Source organism: Salmo trutta, chromosome 34 (genome assembly GCF_901001165.1).
Source record: "Salmo trutta chromosome 34, fSalTru1.1, whole genome shotgun sequence".
Lineage (NCBI taxonomy): Eukaryota > Metazoa > Chordata > Actinopteri > Salmoniformes > Salmonidae > Salmo > Salmo trutta.
The window spans coordinates 8,723,607-8,744,805 of NC_042990.1; the positions used below are offsets into that span (position 1 = coordinate 8,723,607).

At 46.7% G+C, this 21,199-nt stretch overlaps 1 protein-coding gene across 28 annotated transcripts in view; it reads left to right on the plus strand.

Annotated features, from left to right (window-relative positions):
* The window catches only part of LOC115173472 (microtubule-actin cross-linking factor 1), a 259,398-nt gene that overhangs the window by 155,614 nt on the left and 82,585 nt on the right, over positions 1–21,199 (plus strand). For all 28 annotated transcript variants that reach the window (XM_029731573.1, XM_029731575.1, XM_029731576.1 and 25 more), the window contains 22 exons: positions 486–640; positions 822–948; positions 2,189–2,372; positions 4,526–4,692; positions 4,873–5,051; positions 5,149–5,287; positions 5,461–5,654; positions 5,931–6,090; positions 6,566–6,649; positions 6,958–7,065; positions 7,175–7,273; positions 7,420–7,542; positions 7,691–7,782; positions 7,914–8,049; positions 10,131–16,436; positions 16,603–16,758; positions 16,857–17,072; positions 17,371–17,523; positions 17,682–17,978; positions 19,034–19,180; positions 19,471–19,704; positions 19,962–20,126. In XM_029731573.1, coding sequence (XP_029587433.1) covers positions 486–640; positions 822–948; positions 2,189–2,372; positions 4,526–4,692; positions 4,873–5,051; positions 5,149–5,287; positions 5,461–5,654; positions 5,931–6,090; positions 6,566–6,649; positions 6,958–7,065; positions 7,175–7,273; positions 7,420–7,542; positions 7,691–7,782; positions 7,914–8,049; positions 10,131–16,436; positions 16,603–16,758; positions 16,857–17,072; positions 17,371–17,523; positions 17,682–17,978; positions 19,034–19,180; positions 19,471–19,704; positions 19,962–20,126 — 9,621 coding nt within the window. The remainder of the gene's footprint in view (positions 1–485; positions 641–821; positions 949–2,188; positions 2,373–4,525; positions 4,693–4,872; positions 5,052–5,148; positions 5,288–5,460; positions 5,655–5,930; positions 6,091–6,565; positions 6,650–6,957; positions 7,066–7,174; positions 7,274–7,419; positions 7,543–7,690; positions 7,783–7,913; positions 8,050–10,130; positions 16,437–16,602; positions 16,759–16,856; positions 17,073–17,370; positions 17,524–17,681; positions 17,979–19,033; positions 19,181–19,470; positions 19,705–19,961; positions 20,127–21,199) is intronic.

Below are 21,199 nucleotides of genomic sequence, written 5' to 3' on the forward strand. Positions count from 1 at the left end.
GGATGGGGTGAGAGGGGGGTGGGGGCGGGGGAAGCTGTTTTAGATGCACAGACCTCGCTTTGTTGAGCTAGACAATTATTATTTAATTTTTTTATAGAAAAAAATCTATAATGAAGAAATTCGGAAACCACACCCGTACTATGCCAAATTGAAACTTCTACTACCCTAGCTCTCTGTATTTGTTGGCCAGATGTCAACTAATATTGTAATGAGTGTGGGCACATCTAGCCATTTTCAGTCCAAAGGATACTGTTCTAGTCCCATGGTTTGTAAATGGCTGCTCGATTCAATATGGCACGGTTCTTGTGGTAGATTCGAGTTTCTCTTTCAGTTGTTAGGGCTTTTTGCTAACCACATTAAACTCATGAACGTTTGCATTTTGGTTTGTTTTATTTGTTTGTTGCCGTAAGCCTTTATGTTTCCATTTGTTTTCTCTCCTCCCCTTCTCTGTGTATCTGTATCTCTCCCCACCCCCCCTCCTGTAGATCACCATCAGCCGAGGTGAGGAGTGTGTGTTGGGGGACAACTCTCAGAGGACTAAATGGAAGGTGATCAGCCCCAGTGGAAACGAGGCTATGGTGCCGTCAGTCTGCTTCACCGTGCCACCGCCCAACCAGGAGGCCATGGACACCGCCAGCAGGTACACACACACACATATGCACAAATGTGCACGCACACACACACACAGTTCACATACATAGACATACACGCATGCACGCAGGCACACACATACTTACACACAGGCGGATGCACGCACACACATACTTACACACTCATACCTAACCCTGCTGTATATTGAAATGTAATTCCATGTGTTGTAGGATGGAGCAGCTGTACCAGAACGTGATGTCTCTATGGCACAATCTACACGTCAGCATGAAGAGTGTGGTGTCCTGGCACTACCTGCAGAAAGACATCAGGACCGTCTCCTCCTGGAGCCTGGACACGGTTAGACACACTGTTTTAACTCTACGTGTCAACATCCAAGTCTTCAACCACATATCTCTCACCTAACTGGTCTATTTCTTCTAGATTCTTCCAAGCATATTTCTCTCTCCCGCGCTCTCTCTGTCCATGTCGCAGTACATCTATGACGGACATATCGTATTGCTCTCGATCTCTCATCTGTCAACATAACGGTTCTATTTCTTATACACTGAACAAAATATAAACGCAACATGTAAAGTGTTGGTCCCATGTTTCCTGAGCTGAAATAAAAGATCCCAGACATTTTCCATTCGCACAAAATGCTTATTTTGCTCAAATTTTGTGCACAAATTTGTTTACATCCCTGTTAGTAAGAATTTCTCCTTTGCCCAGATTATCCATCCACCTGACAGGTGTGGCATATCAAGTAGCTGATTAAACAGCATGTTCATTACACAGGTGGACCTTGTGCTGGGGACAATAAAAGGCCACTCTAAAATGTACAGTTTTGTCACACAACAAAATGCCACAAATGTCTCAAGTTTTGAGGGAGCATGCAATTGGCATGCTGACTGCAGGAATGTCCACCAGAGCTGTTGCCAGAGAATGTAATGTTAATTTCTCTACCATAAGCCTTACAGCCGCAGACCACGTTTTATAGCATTGTGTGGGCAAGCAATTTGCTTATGTCAACGTTGTGAATAAAGTGCCCCGTGGTGGTGGGGTTATGGTATGGTATGGGCAGGCATAAGCTACAGACAACAAACACAATTGCATTTGATACCGTGATGAGATCCTGAGGCCCATTTTATTTTAAGGTATCTGTGACCAACAGATGCACATCTGTATTCCCAGTCATGTGAAATCCATAGATTAGGGCCTAATTGATTTATTTCAATTGACTCATTTCCTGCTCTCTCTCTCTCAGGCTGATAGCTTTTATCTCATATTACTTACTTACTTCATGGTGTAATGGTCCCTCTGTCATACTTCCTCTTTCTCCTCCATCTGCTTATGTGTTCATATCGACTTCATGCCTTATTACCTATGAATAACGTCTTAATGCATGTTAATTAATACACATATCAACAGCACTTTAGGGACCACAATAGAAATAAGTATCTGACTTTATTCTGCTATCTCTGTCACGTTTTCTGAAATGTATCTACTCTGTGTATACATGCTTTTTTGGCTGGCATATAAAATCAACCACTACTCATACATTTATCTGACGTACACCTCTCTCACCCTAACCCCTCAGGTACGTTCCCAGCCCCCTGTGGCGAGGGACCAGGCTCTGGACCACTTGGAGGCCCACCTGGCTGACTTCCTCTCTGACAGCAAAGAGAGCGCCCTGTTCACCCCGACCGAGAGACACGAGCTGGAGAGAGACGCCCACACCGCTCAGGAACACTGCCAGGACCTGCTGGTCAACATGGAGACAGGTAGATGGACAGATACGGTGTCTCAGTCCCAATTCTCCAGCCTTTTCTCTGATGTGTGCACTTGTTCACTCCCTTGGATTTAAAAGCAGAGGATTGGTATTGGAGGCCATGCGTAGACAAATCCTTTGGTTTTAAATGCACGAGGGGTAGTGCACGTTTCAGGGGAAAGGGTGGAGAATTGGGAGGGAGTGTAGAGTTTGACTTGCTTTGCTCACATACTTACTTACCTTTACTTGCTTGGTAGTATTTAGATTCAGCCAAATTATTTACAGAGCACATACAGTTGAAGTCGGAAGTTTACATACACTTATGTTGGAGTCATTAAAACTAGTTTTTCAACCACTCCACAAATTTCTAGTTAACAAACTATAGTCTTGGCAAGTTGGTTAGGACATCTACTTTGTGCATGAGACAAGTAATTTTTACAAGAATTGTTTACAGACAGATTATTTCACTTATAATTCACTGTCACAATTCCAGTGGGTCAGAAGTTTACATACACTAAGTTGACTGTGCCGTTAAACAGCTTGGAAAATTCCAGAAAATGGTGTCATGGCTTTAGAAGCTTCTGATATGCTAATTGACATCATTTGAGTCAATTGGAGGTGTACCTGTGGATGCATTTCAAGGCCTACCTTCAAACTCAGTGCCTCTTTGCTTGACATCATGGGAAAATCAAAAGAAATCAGCCAAGACCTGGTTCATCCTTGGGAACAATTTCCAAATGCCTGAAGGTACCACATTCATCTGTACAAACAATAATACTCTGTACAAACGAATCAATCAGAACAACAGCAAAGGACCTTGTGAAGATGCTGAAGGAAACGGGTACAAAAGTATCTATATCCACAGTAAAACAAGTCCTATATCGACATAACCTGAAATGCCGCTCAGCAAGGAAGAAGCCATAAAAAAGCCACCATAAAAAAGCCAGACTACGGTGTGCAACTGCACACGGGGACAAAGATTGTACTTTTTGGAGAAATGTCCTCGACACAGAGGGAAACAAAAATAGAACTGTTTGGCCATAATGACCATCGTTATGTTTGGAGAAAAAGGGGGAGGCTTGCAAGCTGAAGAACACCATCCCAACCGTGAAGCACGGGGGTGGCAGCATCATGTTGTGTGCTTTGCTGCAGGAGGGACTGCACTTCACAAAATAGATGGCATCATGTGAAAGGAAAAGTGTGGATATATTGAAGCAACATCTCAAGACATCAGTCAGGAAGTTAAAGCTTGGTCGCAAATGGGTCTTCCAAATGGACAATGACCCCAAGCATACTTCCAAAGTTGTGGCAAAATGGCTTAAGGACAACAAAGTCAAGGTATTGGAGTGGCCATCACAAAGCCCTGACCATCACAAAGCCCTGACCTCAATCCTATAGAAAATGTGTGGGCAGTACTGAAAAGGCGTGTGTGAGCAAGCAGGCCTACAAACCTGACTCAGTTACACCAGCTCTGTCAGGAGGAATTGTGGGAAGCTTATTGTGGGAAACTTGTGGAAGGCTACCCAAAATGTTTGACCCAAGTTAAACAATTTAAAGGCAATGCTACCAAATACTAATTGAGTGTATGTAAACTTCCGACCCACTGGGAATGTGATGAAAGAAATAAAAACTGAAAGAAATCTTTCTCTCTACTATTATTCTGACATTTCACATTCTTCAAATAAAGTGCTGATCCTAACTGACCTAAGACCAGGAATTTTTACTAGGATTAAATGTGTGAATGAGTTTTAAATGTATTTGTTTAAGGTGTATGTAAACTTCCGACTTCAACTGTAAATAGTTCACTCAAAAGACAAATGTGTGTCTGTTTTGCATGGGTACAGGAAGATCGACAGAGTGCATCCCCTCACTTCACCCAGTCTTGGCTTCATCCACATTTGGGGCCTGAGGGCAACATTGGGGATTCTAATGAAAGGGTTTTCTGATGGTGCATTGACCCAATTAAGTGGGATTGAAATTCAATTATCTCTCTTGTCTTATCTCCCCACTCCCGCTCCCGTCTGTCTCCATTTACTCTCCCCCTTTCTCTACCCCTTCCTCTCTCTCTCTCTTTCTTTTCATCTTTCATCTACTCTCCCCCTCTTTCCACCACCTCCTCGCTCTCTCTTTCTCTCTCTCTCTTTCTGTCCCCCTCGCTCTCTCCAGTGGAGAAGGATGAGTCTGTCTCTCGGTCCTACCTGTCAGAGCTCCAGAACATTAAACTGCGTCTGGAGGAGGCGGAGCAAAGGCTGATGCGCGGCATTCAGACTCCTCCCCCTAGCAACCGATCTGGTGACGGCGTCGACAACACTGTTCAAATTGCAGAGCAGGAGGTCAGAATTGCGCCACAGCCCCATCTGCTGGTCACCAGAGTCCTAACCCTCTTATTCATCTGCCAACGAAAAGGAGACCCGCACTAACTTTATTCAGTTGCTTTCATTTATTTTCATGTTTCAACTTAATGCTGTATAATGAATATACAAATCAAGACTAACCCTTATTCCCGGTGTCAGAAGCTGCAGTCAGACCTGGATGGTCTGCGGACCAGTCTTGGTGAGGTGTCGCGTCGCTGTGGGAGTTTCTTTGAGGAGAAGCCCGCCTCCTCCAGTGTCCCCGTGCTGCGCTCTGAACTCAACCTGGCTGTGGAGAAGATCGACAGACTACACAACCTCTCCTCCGTCTACCTGCACAAGTGGGTTGGCCGCGCTCGCGCGCTCACACAGTCAAAATACCCTCTCTTAACCAATATACTTGACTTAAGTATCACGCCCTTCCCCTTTTTCTCTCAGGCTGAAGACAGTGGATGTGCTGATGTACAGCTTGCAGGCCGCAGAGAGCCAGGTGAAGAGGTACGAGAACAGGCTGAGTGAGGAGGACATCGTGCCTGTAGACACCAACGCCATCCAGGCCCTCAGGGAACAACTGGGGGTAAGAGACTGGCAGATACAATGAAAGAACAAACTATCTACTAATCCCACTAATTCAGATACTGGGTAGTACAAACGCCCGCAAAGACGATGCATGGACCAATATTACGATTTGTCTGTTAATGATGGGAGTGTGTCTGTGTGCTGATTCTCTGCGTCTCCCCTTCACTCCAGACATGGCAGTCGGAGCTTGAGGACCAGGAAGGGGTGTTTAACTCCCTGCAGTCGGCGGTGCAGAAGGCCCGAGAGGCGGGGTCTCAGCTGAACAGGCTCCACCCAGACCGCAGCCCGGAGCTGGAGCGCTACCAGGAGAGAGCCGCCCAGCTCACCGAGAGGTGGGCCGGAGTCAAGAGACAGATGGAAACACGGTGAGTGGGGGACGGCTGGCTGGATGGATGGATAGATGGCTGGATGGATGGAGTCAAAGTTAGATCGTTTTTATAAAAGTCTTATGTGAAGCTTAATCCTTACTCAGTATTTGTACTGTAGGTTTATGCTTAAATGAATACAGTATTTCCTTGAGATGGGGACAGGTTTTGAAAACCACCGTTCTGGTCAAATGTGAAATAGAGAACAGCATAGACCCATATCACTGATTGGGTACTTTATTGAATGGTATGTGATGTGTTCGTGTGTTTTTCCAGGCGAGGGGAGCTAGAAGCCCTGGGCTCGGTCCTACAGCAGTACAGAGATGGTCACTCTGCTCTGATCCACTGGATAGAGGAGACCACTGAGAGACAGGAGAACACCCAGCCTGGACAGACTGACAGCAAAGTCCTGTCTGAACAACTAGCACAACAAACGGTGAGAGGGATGGATGGAGGCGGAACGAGACGGATAGAAAGAGGCGGAACGAGACGGATAGAAAGAGGCGGAACGAGACGGATAGAAAGAGGCGGAACGAGACGGATAGAAAGAGGCGGAACGAGACGGATAGAAAGAGGCGGAACGAACGAGACGGATAGAAAGAGGCGGAACGAACGAGACGGATAGAAAGAGGCGGAACGAACGAGACGGATAGAAAGAGGCGGAACGAACGAGACGGATCGAACGAGGCGGATCGAACGAGACGGATAGAAAGAGGCGGAACGAACGAGACGGATAGAAAGATATTGACCCAGCCATAGAGAGGGGTTCATTGGGGAAAAAAAGAGATGAGCAATAGCTTTGTTTAAAATAGGCTAATGAGGAGAGTGATTGAAACTAATGGAAGATCTGACTGTGGTTGAGTGACACCTGTAAATAACGTCTATTCTCTTCGACCTGATTCTCTCCTCAGGCATTAGTAGCCGACATCGAAAAGAACCAGACCAAACTGGACGAGTGCCAAACGCACTCAAAACAGTACTGCACCTCTGTCAAGGTAGAGTACAACATCACTTTGTCATTGTAATGTAGAGATACGTTTTTGGATGATTGGAAAAGGACCCCTGAGTAATCATTTCACTGATAGTCTACACCTGTGGTTTATTTGTTATGACAAATAAAATGCGATTTGTTGTCTGTCTCAAAATATGATTATTCTTGCTATGTGTCATATATTTTAAATTGAGGTAGGCTACTTGATAGCCAGTTTCCACACTAAATGTCCCGTAACAATACAACAAACAGAAAATGTAAAAAAATGTATGATGTAAATAAGTTACACGTATCCGTATCTGTGTCCGTCAGGACTACGAGCTGCAGCTGATGACGTTCAGAGCGTTTGTGGAGTCGACGCAGAAATCGACCGGGAAGAGGAGGAGGATGCACTCTTCATCAGACACCATCACACAGGAGGTGAGGAGTGATAGAGAGGAGCGTCACAATGTGGCTAATGTATTTCTAGAAATATGTGCCAATGTCATCGTGCGAAGCCAAAATCAAAGAGATTTCTTTGCCATTCCAGTTCATGGACTTACGCACGCGCTACACAGCCCTGGTTACCTTGACGACGCAGCACGTCAAGTACATCAGCGATGCACTGAGAAGGCTAGAGGAAGAAGAGGTACTGTATGTCTCGCTCTTTGTCAGTTTTTCTTTCTCTCTTCTGGTTTCATCAACCTTCCTCTGTGTCGGTCAGATTTATTGTCTGTACCGCCAATCAGTTTCTATCATAGTGACATAATCTCCGCACCCCCCACCCCCCTGCAGAAAGAGGTGGAGGAGGAGAGGCAGCAGAGGGTAGGCCAGGTGTCAGAGCTGCTGGGCTGGGTCAAGGGCCTCCAGGGCCGAGCAGGGGACCCCTCCGCTGAGTCGTCCATCGCAGCGCAGGAGGTACAGAAATATGAAAAGTATCTAGTATATTATGGAATTGAATATTATAGGCATCCACTGTTCTTTATTATATCACACTCTCTTAGCCGCTAAAATAAATGTACCAGTTTTTACTTTTTTCAAATGTTCATTTGTGTTGTGTTCATAGGCCGTGAGTGAGCAGTTAGCGGCTAAGAAGGAGGAGGTGGCTAAGGTTATCAGGAACACCCAAGTCTTCCTGATGTCTAAACAGGCCAGCAAGTAAGTTCAGATTTCTCTTACACACATTAATACCACTGTATAAACACACATACTGTATAGGGCACTCAGTAACATCTCACCTATATCCACACACACACACGTTCAAACTGACAGAAACGTTTGTCCTCTAGGTTGTCCCCAGAGGAACGTGCCCAGGTGACCTCCCAGATGGACGAGCTGACTGCCACCTACAGCCAGCTGTGTGACAGTTCCACCGCCCAACTGCAACAGCTGGTGCAACAGCAGGCCAAAGAGGAGCAGAGAAAGGTAGAGTGGATGGAGGGAGGGAGGGAAGGAGGTAGGGTGACTGGGAAAGCAAGAGGGAAGAGGGAGGAGAAGGGCGGCTCAAGCCGTAAACTCACAAGCGAGTTGCCAATGCGAGCTTACGACATTGCTGTTCAAGTGTGTTGCTCACTGACAATGTCTGTCTGCCTGTTGTGGATTTTGAGGTTCTGAAATGGAAGACGCTCGCGAGCCGAGCGTGTTTGTGTGTGAGCGAGAGTGTGTCGCATGCTGTGTGTTGCCCGTCACCACGTGTGCATTTTTTCACACCCTTCATCCCCCATACTGAATGCTGTTGCCTCATAGACTTGGTTTGGTTTAACAGCCATTCCGTGTGTAATCGCATGGTGAGCCCCCTTACTTCCACCAGCAACCTGCTTGCAGCCGTGTCACCCATCATCATCGTCATCAAACACATCTGCTTAATGGCTAATCTATGGCCCCCAATTGGTGTGGAAGTCATGCTACCATTTAGCGATAGTAGCTTTTTGATAGGAGGTGCGCCCTCAGTCTGCCTTCATCGTCACAAGATAGTCACTCATGTTAGAGCACATTCGCAGTCACCCCTCCCGTGTGCTCCACATCACTTCGGAGCTGTCGTTAGTAGTCAGTGGGTGTTACACTAAATTACAATGGTTATTTACTGTCCCCACACGTTAGGTAGACTACCTTTTTTAAGTTTCAGCCATAAACCTACAGAAACGGATACATCCTCTTCATAAACACGTGCACGCACTCGTCCACATAGCCAAAATCCCCCCCCCCCCCATATACATCAGTCCAAATGTGATGGTATGCGTGTGTGAGCGAGTACCGGGGATGTGCCGAGAGTATCATCAGGGCTATACTGTATGAGAGTGAGTGTGTTGGTGTGTGGGCGTAAATCCCCACCCACGAGTGTGTTTTCTATGAATGGTTGCGGTTTTCTGGGTAGTTCTATACTCTCAAGAAAAATGTTTCTCTTGCCAGAGAAGAGTGTCTAACTGCCAGTGTCGGCTTAGTGTGAGCGCCAGAGGCCAGCTACGCAAACCCCCACTTCACCATTTGAGCATGATGTGTCCAGATCACAGTGTGTGTGTGTGTGTGTGTATGTTTGTGCCGTCTAATGCATTAATGTGTGAAATAATCAGCATTTTGCTTCAAAATCACTAACAGCTGCCAGAAGAGAATCAAGGACATCCAGCTCTCAAAGGATAAGAGGGACTGTAGTATGATGCAGAATCCTATTATCTATGTTTAAGTTGAGCTAGTCTATGTCATCTGGTACTTAGCCAGTGAGCACAGAATCAGTGAGATAAGTCCATTGTGGAGTCAATTTAGGTTAGATTTGAGCGAGGACATTTGGAACGAGCCAATGAACCGTAGTCAGAAGTAACTAATGCCTCTCAGCCATAGCCAGTGTATGGTCCTAAGCCTATGGAGTCTATTGAAATGGTGAGTCAGTCAGGCGAGTCAGGGCCATCCAGGCAGCGCCTCGGGTAGATGGAGTGTGGCATGCAGAATCCTAATACCGAGCTTCTCACCTGTCGCTCCTCAATCTGCCGAGCCCTCGGCCTGTTAATGTGTCCATCACGGGACAGACGGCCCCGTTCGGTAAGTAGTGCTCGCTTCCTCGCTTACCGTTGCTTCCGATCTGACCTGCCTTTTCTAGCTAGATCTTCTTTTCTCTCATCTGTCTTTCTCTCCTTTCTTTCCTGTTTTCCTTACCTCCCTTTTGGAGGTTGCGTAGCATATTGGTTTTCAGCATTTCTGTTCGCTATGTAGCATGCTTAGTGCTTTGTTGAACGGAGGTAAGTGTTCTTGTGCCATGACGAAAGAGAAATAATGTGGGAGAAAAAGGGAAAAAAAAGATGAACGCTATATTAAATCATATTGTATCTACTGAAATATGCTTTTGTCACCATAATTATGTCGAAGGAATTATTATGGCTCTTGGGTGAAGTAATTTTTTTCTTGCTGGATACTTATGGGCTATGGGTTCCTCAAAGTACTCATCAGACTGTTAAACAAAGTATGTAGGTAGAAGGAAGTTCAAATATTCACTTTATTTGTTTCTTTATCTTCAGAGCCAATCTGCCATTGGCGGAGTTATTGACCTGGGAACCATGGAAACCGTCCCAGTCTTCCAAGCTGCACGGCGTGGCCTCATAGACCTGGACACCTGCCATGTCTTATTGGAGGCCCAGCTCACCATGGGCGGGTTGTTTCAGCCTGACTCCCCTGTGAGCCTATCACTGGAAGAGGGCCTCAACTGTGGCCTGATTGATAGTCACATCAGCCAATCCCTATCAGAGCTGGAGAGTGCTTTGCATCTTGTCGACCAGACAGAACAACTGGAGGGCCAGCTCCTCCCAGTGGCTGCAGCCATGGAGGCAGGCCTTATCAAAGAGGAGGTGGGGCTGCGTATCCTGGAGCTGCAGATAAACACAGGAGGCCTGAGGGAGTTAGGAGAAGGTAGACTAACCTTGAATAGTGCTGGAGAGATGGGCCTGCTGACCCCAAGGGTCTACACCAAGCTCGGGTCACGGGTCAATCGGCGGGAGCTTATTGACCCCAACACAGCCGATAAACTGAATCTGGACGAACTGCAGCAGCGCTGCATCCTCAGCGATGACACCGGCTTGTATCTGCTGCCAGTGAAACAGCATCCAGGAGGCACAGTCTGTCTCCGATCTGGCAGGAAGGTCGGGATCTTCCGTGCCGTCCAAGAGGGACTGATTGACAGGCAAGTAACAGTGAGATTACTGGAGGCCCAGCTGTTTGCTGGTGGCATCTCTGACCCCCGTTCTGGGCATCTTCTGACTGTGAACGAGGCTGTGCATCACAATCTGATGGACCAGGACCTGGCCTGTGCCATGCTGACCCGCCAGCTGCAGAGTGGTGGGATTCTAGACCCTGTAACTGGGGATCGCCTAGGGGTGGAGGAAGCCATCCAGACGGACCTGCTCTCACCTCATCTGGCCCTGCTGGTGCTCGAGTCCCTCTGGGCTTTTATGGGGATGCTCTGGCCTGAGTCAGGGGAGCTGCTGCCCATTGCAGAGGCTCTACAACAAGGGGTAATCTCGGGAGAGCTGGCTCTGAACATCCTGAGACAACGCCATGCGATAGGTGCCCTCTACCTTCCGGAAACCCCCAAGGTTGTGTCCCTGAATCAGGCTAAGGAGGTCCTTGAACCCAAAGTGGCTGAGATTCTGAAGGAGATTCAGATCCCAGATGTGCTACACAATATGAACCAGTCAGGTTCCCCAAAACTGAATCGCCTAATCTGGGGTTCCACTGGCACATCCCATCCTCCCTCCTTGTCCCCTGCCTCTTCCCCAGGGCTCAACTGTGACCCCTCATTCCTGGAGAAAATGGCCCCTGAGGAGCAGGCACATCACCGCCTGCTTTTCCATTTAATGACCCACAGCTATGTGGATGCCCATTCTGGCCAGCGCTTAGTGTTGCTCGAGCCTGAGCTGGTGGAACTTGCCAAGGCTGCTGCTGGTCTGATCAATGTGGATCCTATACCTGGAGTGGTTGAGGAAGGGATGAGTTTGACTACAGAAAGACAGGAGTGTATGGAAGTGGTGCCAGATGTAAGTTTGCCGGATACTCTGCAGACAAGGGAAATTGGAAAGGTCCAAGAAAAAAGTGCAATATTCAGCTTGCCTGAAAAATGTATTTATTCCAGAAAGATGGGAGAAGAAGCTGATAATCAAGGATGGGATGGTACACCTGACACATTGCAGGCTAATCAAACTGGAATAAAGGAGATGGGACAGGTAGACCTTGACTCAACAATGAGAATAAGTGAGGAGGTAGATGGAGGTGTACATAGAGAAGTAAAAGGTGAAAAGGATGAAATGGTTAGTTTTGAAAGTGCCCCGCCCTCAGCTGGACTACCGGAAAAGCAATTAATTACAGACTCGTATGAAGATGGGCTGGTAGAGATGGAATCAGAGGGTGCAAGAGAGAGTGGTCACAGAAAGGCGAAGGAGAAGGACTCCCTCGTGGAAGATGTTGACAGTACACTTGTAGAAGCCTTAGAAATGTACTCGACACCGGTAAAGCCAGAGACTTTGATGCCAACCCAATATTTCAAAGAACCTGATATCTCCCCATCAGAGACAAATGAAAAGGAGGGTGTGCCTGTGAGTGTTGGAGTTAAGTATGCTATGAAGGATACTCAGAGGGTCACAGAGAAGACCCAACCCCATGTTATGAGATTAGAGGCAGCAGCGGTGAAGAGTGAGGAGGATGTTGAGCTGGAAAGGTTGGCCTCGGAGCTTCAGCAAGGGGGTCTACTGACTGAAGGAGGGCAGCGGCTTCTCCCAGACGAAGCCGTGGCTCAGGGGGTCCTCCCTGGACACACTGCAGTCAAGCTGATGGCCAAGGCAGGACTTTTCGGAGGTTTCCTGGATGTCAGTGCGTGCGAATCCCTGAGCATGGAGGATGTGATGCAGGAGGGTCTGCTTGATGAAGACCTGATGTGGAGTGTGCTGAAATCAGAGAAGACCCTGGCAGGGGTAGTGGATGTAGAAAAGGGGAAGATTTGTACCCTGAAGGATGCTGCTCGGGCAGGCCTGATAGACTCCAACACAGCTGCTCGGCTTCTGGAGGCCCAGGTGGTCTCAGGGGGAGTGGTTGACCTGCGAAGAGACAAAAAAGTGTCTGTTACCCTGGCAGCCAACCTTGGGCTGATAGAGGAGGACCAAAGAGAGAAGCTTTTTACGTTGGAGAAGTCATACCGTGGAAAAGGCTCAGACCCAGATGCATCTCTCACCAAAGCAACATTGCAGCTGCAAATGAATGGGGTTGTAGATCCCAAAACTAAGTCACCTGTTCCCCTAAAGCAGGCCCTTGAAAGAGGTTTGCTTGGGCAGGAGGAAGTCTATCAAGCCTTGTCCCAGCAAGTAGCGGAGGGCGGCATCGTGCACCACTACTCTGGAGTTAGACTGTCAGTTACTGATGCTTTGCAGCGAGGTCTGGTAGACTGTGCCATATCCCCAAAACTGTGGGAGTTAGAGAGGGCATGTCAGGGGGAGGTAGCCCTCTCTTCAAACCCAGATGCTGCCCTCCTCCAGGCATCCACAGGTGCCATTTTGGACCCTGATTTAAAGTGTAGACTTACATTGACAGAGGCTGTCTCTGATGGTCTGCTCAATGAGAGCATTGCCAAGAAAGCAATGGTTTCTCCAGGTATAACAGAAGGTATTTTGGATCCAGAAAGTGCCCAAATTGTGCCTTACGCAGACCTTGTAAACCAAGGCAAGATTGACATTAAGAGTGGAAAGCGCTTCTTGGAAGTGAAGCCTTTCAAGGGAATCCAGGATAAGCAAACAGGTGAAATCCTGAACCTAGCTAAAGCAATTGCATCTCAACAAGTTGATCCAGTCCCAGCACTCAGAATGTTGCAAAGCCAGGCAGACACTGGAGGGATTATTGATATTTCCAATGGAGCTAGGCTCCCTCTGCCTAAAGCCTCTAAGAAAGGGCTGGTGGGAGAACATATGGCCAGGCTCATTGCCACCAACCAGGTTCTGAAAGGGGGCTTGCTTGACCCTTCCACTGGGCAGAGAGTCTCAAGCCTGAAGAAAGCTGTCAAAGATGAGCTTATATCCAGAGAAATGGCTGCAGAGCTCCAGGACAACCTGGGCTCCATGGAAGTAGAACGTGACGATGAGGATAGTTCAACACCCGTTGCCTCTTCAAGTGGGACCTATAGTCCTGCAGACACATTATCAATATCCAGTCCAGACAGCCAAACCAGACAGCCAAACCAAACCAAACCAATAATTATCGAAAGCTCTGAAGTGATTTCTCCAACCCCACATCCAGAAGAGTCAGAAAAAAGGTACAACATTTTGATGATCGCAGAGGACATTGCGAAGACTCTAGAAGCTGCAACATTCAGGCAGTCAGGAGCTATGCAACACCATGGCTCTGTTTACATTGAAGAAGAGATGGAAGAGGAACAGGTCTCAATAGCCGGAAATTCATCGGAAATTGAGTCAAACCAGTCAATCAATTTGTTGGCTCAGTTTACAATCAATGCAGAGAAAAGGCTTCAGCAGGCCCTTCAGGAGATGAAGACGCCGCAAGATGTTACTGTTAGAACACCAGAAAAAGATAACAAAAATGTGTCTAGATCAGTTGGTGAAAGAAGTTCAATCATGCTGCAGGGGCAGTCTGCTTTGGGCAAAGAACCACAGATGGATTCGACAGTGGCCATTGGCAGAGAAGGTAGAGATCAAGAGGGCAGCATAGACATGTCTACCCTAGTTGAGAAAGATGAAGGGAAGACACATGTGGTAGAAGACAGTACTGAGAGAGTGGTGGAGCAAGGTAGAATGGAGGTTGAGCAGGATACAAAGATTGAGGTCAGAGAGAGTGATGATCTTGGACAGGCATCACCCAATTCTAAGGAGGCCAAAGGTAAGAACAAAAAGAAGAGGAAGAATAAGAAGAAAGGAAAAGGGAAGGAGGTCGATACTGAGCAAAGACCCTCAGAAAAAGCTGATATACAGAAAACGGAAAACAAAGACCAGAGTGCACATTCAGAGGGTAAAGGTCATAATTGTGATAAGGGTGCTGAGTCCACTAGAGGTTATGTTACCCTACAGGAGAAAGAGGAGTCACCTGTGCAAGATGTTCAATCTGCACTCAAAGGTGCTAAGGTACAGACTGTTGAGAGGTTCGACAATCCAAAGGATATTGGCAAAGTAAGGGAAGGTTCTACAGTTCCACCAGGAGCCGTAGAAGATGCTCCTGAGGTAGAGAGAGAGGGTACAGAGAACAAGGTCTTCTTGGTTCAAAGACAGGTAGAGAAGAACAAACCATCCAAGATATCTAAAGCATCAGAGAAGGTTGAACCTGTGACAGAAGAGATACCATCCATCCATGATAAAGCAGATTCTGAAGTGGCACTAATGAAGGATGCTCTCGAAAGCTTAGACAAAAAGTCTAAGATACCCATAGGAGCAGAAAAGGTTGAACCAGCGACAGAGGAGAGATCATCCATCCACGATAGAGTTTCTAAGGACGAGAAAAAGTGGGAGGTGGAGCAGATTGTGGAAAAGAGCGATACAGATGGGGTGGAGACAGTTTCTCAACAGACTGGACAGCAGGAGCATAAGGATAGGAAAGAGGTGGAATTCACTCTGAAAACCACCCCAGTAGCCAATGATAAAGAGGCCCTTTTACTGAAGGCAAAAGAGAGTATTCTGAGGAAGGTGTTAGGACGTGGTGTTAGTGAGAAGCAAGCTGCAGAGGAGCTAGTGGCACTGCGTCAGGTAGTGGGGAAGAAAGAGAGTTTGGTGACGTCCGAAGAGGAACTTAAGACTGTGGGGAGTCCTCCTGAGGTTTCACCAGAAGAGAGGGAGGGTAAGGGAATTGACAAGAAGGAAGAAGGAGAAAGAGAGAAAGCTGTGCCTGACCATTCTACAATAACTGTAGCAGCAGAGGAAGAGAAAAGGGCTTTAGAAGTAGAGAAAGAGGAGAAAGTTCTATCAGACCAGTCTAAAAGGGAAGAGAAAGGGGAGAAGGTTGTGTTAGACCAGATTGAAGAAGGAAAGAAGGAGGACACATCTCTAACAGACCAGCTTAAAGAGACCAAGTCAGGAAAGAAAAATAAGAAGAACAAAAAGTCTAAGATGCATAAAGTGGTAGAAAAAGTTGAACCTGCGACAGAGGAGGAGCCGTCCATCCACAATAGAGCAGATTCGACACCGGCTGATGCTGACAGCTCAGTCTCTGGGGATGAGCAGAAGATTGAGAAGCAGCAAGACGGTCAATCAGAGAGTGATGTAACAAGGGTGGCAAGTGGTGACGAGATTAACAAAATGGCTGCCTTTACTAAGAGTCCTAGTGGAGTTGACACCAATCAACAAAGGTCAACCCACACCACTGCACTATACCAAGTCGATGTACATCTTGAGGAGAAACCTGAGGAGGACATTTCTTTGGGGAGAGAAACTGATCCACACGGCAAAGAAATTGAACAATTTAGGATTGGTACACCTGAGAAAGATGTCCACCCAGACACCCATCATGTTACTGACATTGTGGATGCCTCTCCTGAAGCCCTTGTATCCATGTCAGGCGCCCACCTGGTCAAGGCCTCTGTGGCACCTGCTACCCAGCCGGCTAAAACCACTGGCAAAATGCAGAAACTTGACAGTCCCACTGAAACTGAGTCTAAAGAGGAAAGGTACCTTGAGTCCACAGAATCAGGACAGTCCTGGTCTGTTGAGACCCCACAGTCTGATGAGATTGTTGAATCTGATACAACAGAAGTACCCGATTCTGATACAACTGACCGATGGAAGGAGGATGGAGAAATCCAAGAACTGGCGATAACGAAAGAGAAAAGCCCAGCTAAGAAGGGAAAGGTAAGCAATCGATGCATTTAGTAGGTGAAATGCAAATTGTCTCTACTTGTTCATACATTATCTGTATTGTGTAACCCAATAATAAGCTGTCAAATGTCAATTTGTCTGTTTATTGGAACAATGCCATTCAGACTGTGATGCTCATCTGACATTCCCTTTCCATTAGTCCTCGTTGCGCCGCCAGGAATGCCTGGAACGTGACCAGCAAATTGTGGCTCTGCTCTCTATGGTGAGACACATCGAGGTTCGCGTCAAGCAGCAGCAGCAACAGTCGATTGGTCGCAGCCTCATTGCTCTTGATGACATTATCAAACAAACAGATGTAAGAGATTTTGGTGCCTGTTGAAAATGAATGATCTAGGATGTTACCACAATTGAAATCTTAGGTTTCAAATTTGACTAAGCGTTCTATTATCTCAGACCTTGGATCTAGAACTTCGGGATTTAGAACCCCAGGTCAACAAGGCAGTGGATGCTGCTGAGCAGTTGCTGGAGCCCCGCCCACAGGAAGTCCCACCTCAGCTACTATTGGCCTTGGAGAAGGATGGCCGAAGCTTAGCTCGAGGTTACAAGGCTGCAAGAGGGGTCTCTGAAAACATCCTGCAGGGGCTGCGCTCACACAGAGACGCATATACGGTAATGGTTCATAGAAGAGTATAGTGCCCTCAAACTCAACTCTGGACCTCAAAGCCAGTTCCACTACATTTTTACATTGTTCCCTTCTAATCAAGGATTTATTTAGACCTGGGACACCAGGTGTGTGAAATTAATTATCAGGTAGAACAGAACACCAGCAGGTTCCGGACCTCTTAGGGTAAGAGTTGAATACCCCCGGTATAGTAGATTGATATATGAAATCTGTGTGTTTTTGGTGTTTAATCCATTATTGTCACCCTTTGCTAATCAGTGCTGTTTGTTTCTCTCTCTCTCTCAGGAGGCATTGACTGGAGAACAGAAGTCACTTGGAGGGCGAGTGGAGGATCTTCTTTCCTGGCTGAAGGAGACTGAGGCACAAATTACAGGAATGGATGGACAAACCCAGGGCGAGACTCCTGCTCAGCTCACACAACAGCTCCAGCTGTGCAAGGTTAGCACACTCACCCCATACTTCAAGTTTTATATTGTACACTCTTCTTGTGCACTTTCAAGTGTCCAATTACTGACCTTTGTTCGGATTCAGCCAACACTTTGCTTCATGTCCAGCTATTCCTCAGTTCATTCTCTACTTTCTTCTTTCTCCCTCAGGAGTTGCAGTCGTCGCTCTCGGCCCGCTCCAATGACGTCAACACGGTGGCCTTTGACATCCAGGTGTTCATCTCGGAGCGGGCTCAGGACCTGGCTCCCGAACAGAGCAGGCACCTCCTGGGGCAGCTACAACAGCTCCAGAGGGGCTTCCACCGAGCCTCTGGCCAAGCCCACGCCAAGACTGACGCCCTCGCTGCCCAGAGAGAGAGGGAGGAGGAGAGGCAGCGCAGACGTGAAGAAAAAGAAGAAGAGGAGAAGGAGAGAGAAAGGGAGAGAGAGAGTGCAAGGGAGAGAGAGGTTTGCAAACCACTGGCTATGTTGCACAGTCCCATTGGAGTGGTGGAATGCACGTTTAAAAATACTCACAAATACATTTTCAATACATTCAATCATCAGTAATAGCATACTTTACCATATAACTTTTGTGGTCATGCTTTCTATCACTGTTTAAATTCTCCCTTTTTATCACATATTTTGTAACTGGCAAACCCAAAATACATATTATTAACAATATCCATCAAGGCAAATATTCTGTACTAACTTCAAAAATAATTGTCTTATTTACCATATTTGCAAACGCACTATCACAACCACCCATACGCCTAAATGAGGTTTATCATTTACATCAGATTGGCAAACAACCGCTGCTGCTGCTGTGGAAGTTAAAACGTAGTACAGTGACTGATGTTACGACTCGCACCACAGGCTTCTATGCCAAACGTGTTTTGTCCTCTGCATGTGTCCCTGTATAACACCTGTGTGAATTAACATGTCTGCCTTGCTCTTCCAGATTGCCACAGAAGGAAATACGCTTGTGCCTCCACGGAAAAGCCTAGAGAGATTTCAGTCAGAGAAGCCTTGCTGTGGCTTGAACGCTTTCCTTTTTTTCCCCTCTCCCCTGTTGTACGATACGGGGAGAAAGGAACAAATAGCATATGAGGACACCATTTTGTTTGATTGTCTTTGTGTATTGTTGTTTTGGCTTGACTGACCTGTTGATGATGCTGCTGTTGCTATATCTGACTCTGTCTGTCTGTGTGAATCTGGACACATCCTGCTCAAAGTCTGGCAAAGTGTCCACAGATGACATTTAAAGGGTTTAGAAACAAGGAAGTGGTGCACTTAACGGGAGTGTGAATGGGTGGTGAAGAGAAGTGTAAAAATATCTGGTTTTCGTGTGCTTCTGCTTAGCTGAGTGGAAAACGGCAATAGGGGTCTGATTCATTGTTATGGACTGACCACTGTTTTATTAGCAAAACGGGCAATATTACTTTTCTCACGCTTTCTTTTTGCTTGCATTTCTCCTTTTCCCTCTATCTATCTCTCTTTTGACCTTCATATGTGGCTCTCAGGTGGTGCAGCAGCAGAAGGCAGAATGCTCACAAAAATTGGAAGGCCTTACGATGTGGTTGGCTGGAGCGGCCAGCATGCTGGCCAATCAAGCGGGAGCAGAGTCAGGTGATGTGAATGTGCTGCAGCAGAAACAGAGAGAGTTAAAGGTGAGAAACTCCGATTTTCACCTCCATGTCTCAAGTAAGGAGGTTACCCACATGTTGTTTAGTTGCTCCCGGACCTCTAATGTAGCCAGGTTTCAACCATGCTAGGTCTCTGAGGATCCACAGTTATAGGAACTAGACGACATTAAAACTGTCGGAGCGTCTTAACGTATTCTCCTTTCTCTACACATGCAATTTTGTATACTCTTCTCCAGAGAAATATGCTACACTACCTGTAACCCCTCTATATCTGACCCTCTCCATCGCTCTCTCTCTCTCTCTCCCTCCCCCAGGAAGTACAGAAGGACCTGCTGACCAGAGGCGATGGCGTGGCGGAGACCATCCGCTCGGTGGAGGAGTTCCTGGCGGAGCACGGTGACAGCCTGAGTCCAGAGGAGAGGGCCAACCTCCAGGGGGCACTGTCCCGTATGAAGGAGCAGTACAGTGCACTGACCGACACTGCCCAGTCCTCCCTGGTCCAGCTGGACACGGCCATCAGCACCACCGTCCAACAGAACACACAGAGGGTAAGGCTTTCGACTATTTGTTTAATTTGTATCTTTATGGATACTGTTTTGATTACTGAAAAAATACTATGGAAATAGCTACAGTATGGCAATTAACCCAGAGGAAAAAGCTCTTGCCTTTTGTGTTTCTGTGTCAGTTATGGTGAAGGGCCTTTCATTCCCTGACTGAATTTTAATTGGTAGAAATATCCACTCACCCTGATCTGTGCTGTTTGGTCATGTTGTAATATTTCCCCTGTGTTTTCCTTCCCCTATAGGCGAAGGCAGTAGAGGAGCTGCAGGAGACACGGGGCCAGATGGACTCGCTGCTAGAGGAGCTCTCCTCCCTCAATCAGCCTGGGATGACCGTTACTGACCACCTCTCCTTGTCCTCCTCCACATCGCCAGAGGGAGGTCTACAATCACACAGCGACATGCTCCAGGTCAGACATTCTCCCCGCTCCTTGTTTATTTACCAAAGTCATTTTGTTCTTGTTGTGGTATACAATTAAATGTTTTAGAATTAAACATAATACTGCAGAAAAGGCTTCTAAAAGTGCTTTTTTAGGTGCTTGGCACAGGTTATTGAATGGTAGTCAGCGTGCGTCCCAATAAACGTAAGGTAGCTTCCTCTCCTAATCTCCTTTCCAGTTAAGACAGGGTCCGCACAAGGTGCTTCAGGTGTTTAGAGTACCTGAATTTGGTACTCTGAAATTCAAGTACTGGAATACCTTGAAAATCAGACATTTTCTCAGATTGGTACTTGAAAAGTACTTTAAGTTAAACAAGAGGAGAACAGATATTGATCAAATTTATTTGACAAATATTAGAAAAAAGTATTGGCAAATGAATTTCCTCATATATTTTGTGCTGTGGTTGCCAGGCGAGCGCGCTCATTCCACCCACACTGCCACTCAGCCAGGCAGGTACAGAACTGATTTTGCACCGCCAAACGTCACATCGATAGTTAAAATGCTGGGCAAACGTAGATTCAAACCTGCCTTTTTAATTTTTTTATTTCACCTTTATTTAACCAGGTAGGCCAGTTGAGAACAAGTTCTCATTTACAACTGCGACCTGGCCAAGATAAAGCAAAGCAGTGTGACAAAAACAACAACAGAGTTACACATAAACAAACGTACAGTCAATAACACAATAAAATGTAGAAGAGTAGGGAGGTAAGGCAATAAATAGGCCACAGATGTGAAATAATTACAATTTAGCATTAACACTGGAGTGATAGATGTGCAGATGATGATGTGCAAGTAAAGATACTGGGGTGCAAAAGAGCAAGAGGTTAAGTAATAATATGGGGAAGAGGTAGTTGGGTGGGCTATTTACAGATTGGCTGTGTACAGGTACAATGATCGGTAAGCTGCTCTGACAGCTGATGCTTAAAGTTAGAGAGGGAGATATGTCTCCAGCTTCAGTGATTTTTGCAGTTCGTTCCCATCATTGGCAGCAGAGAACTGGAAGGAAAGGTGGCCAAAGGAGGTGTTGGCTTTGGGGATGACCA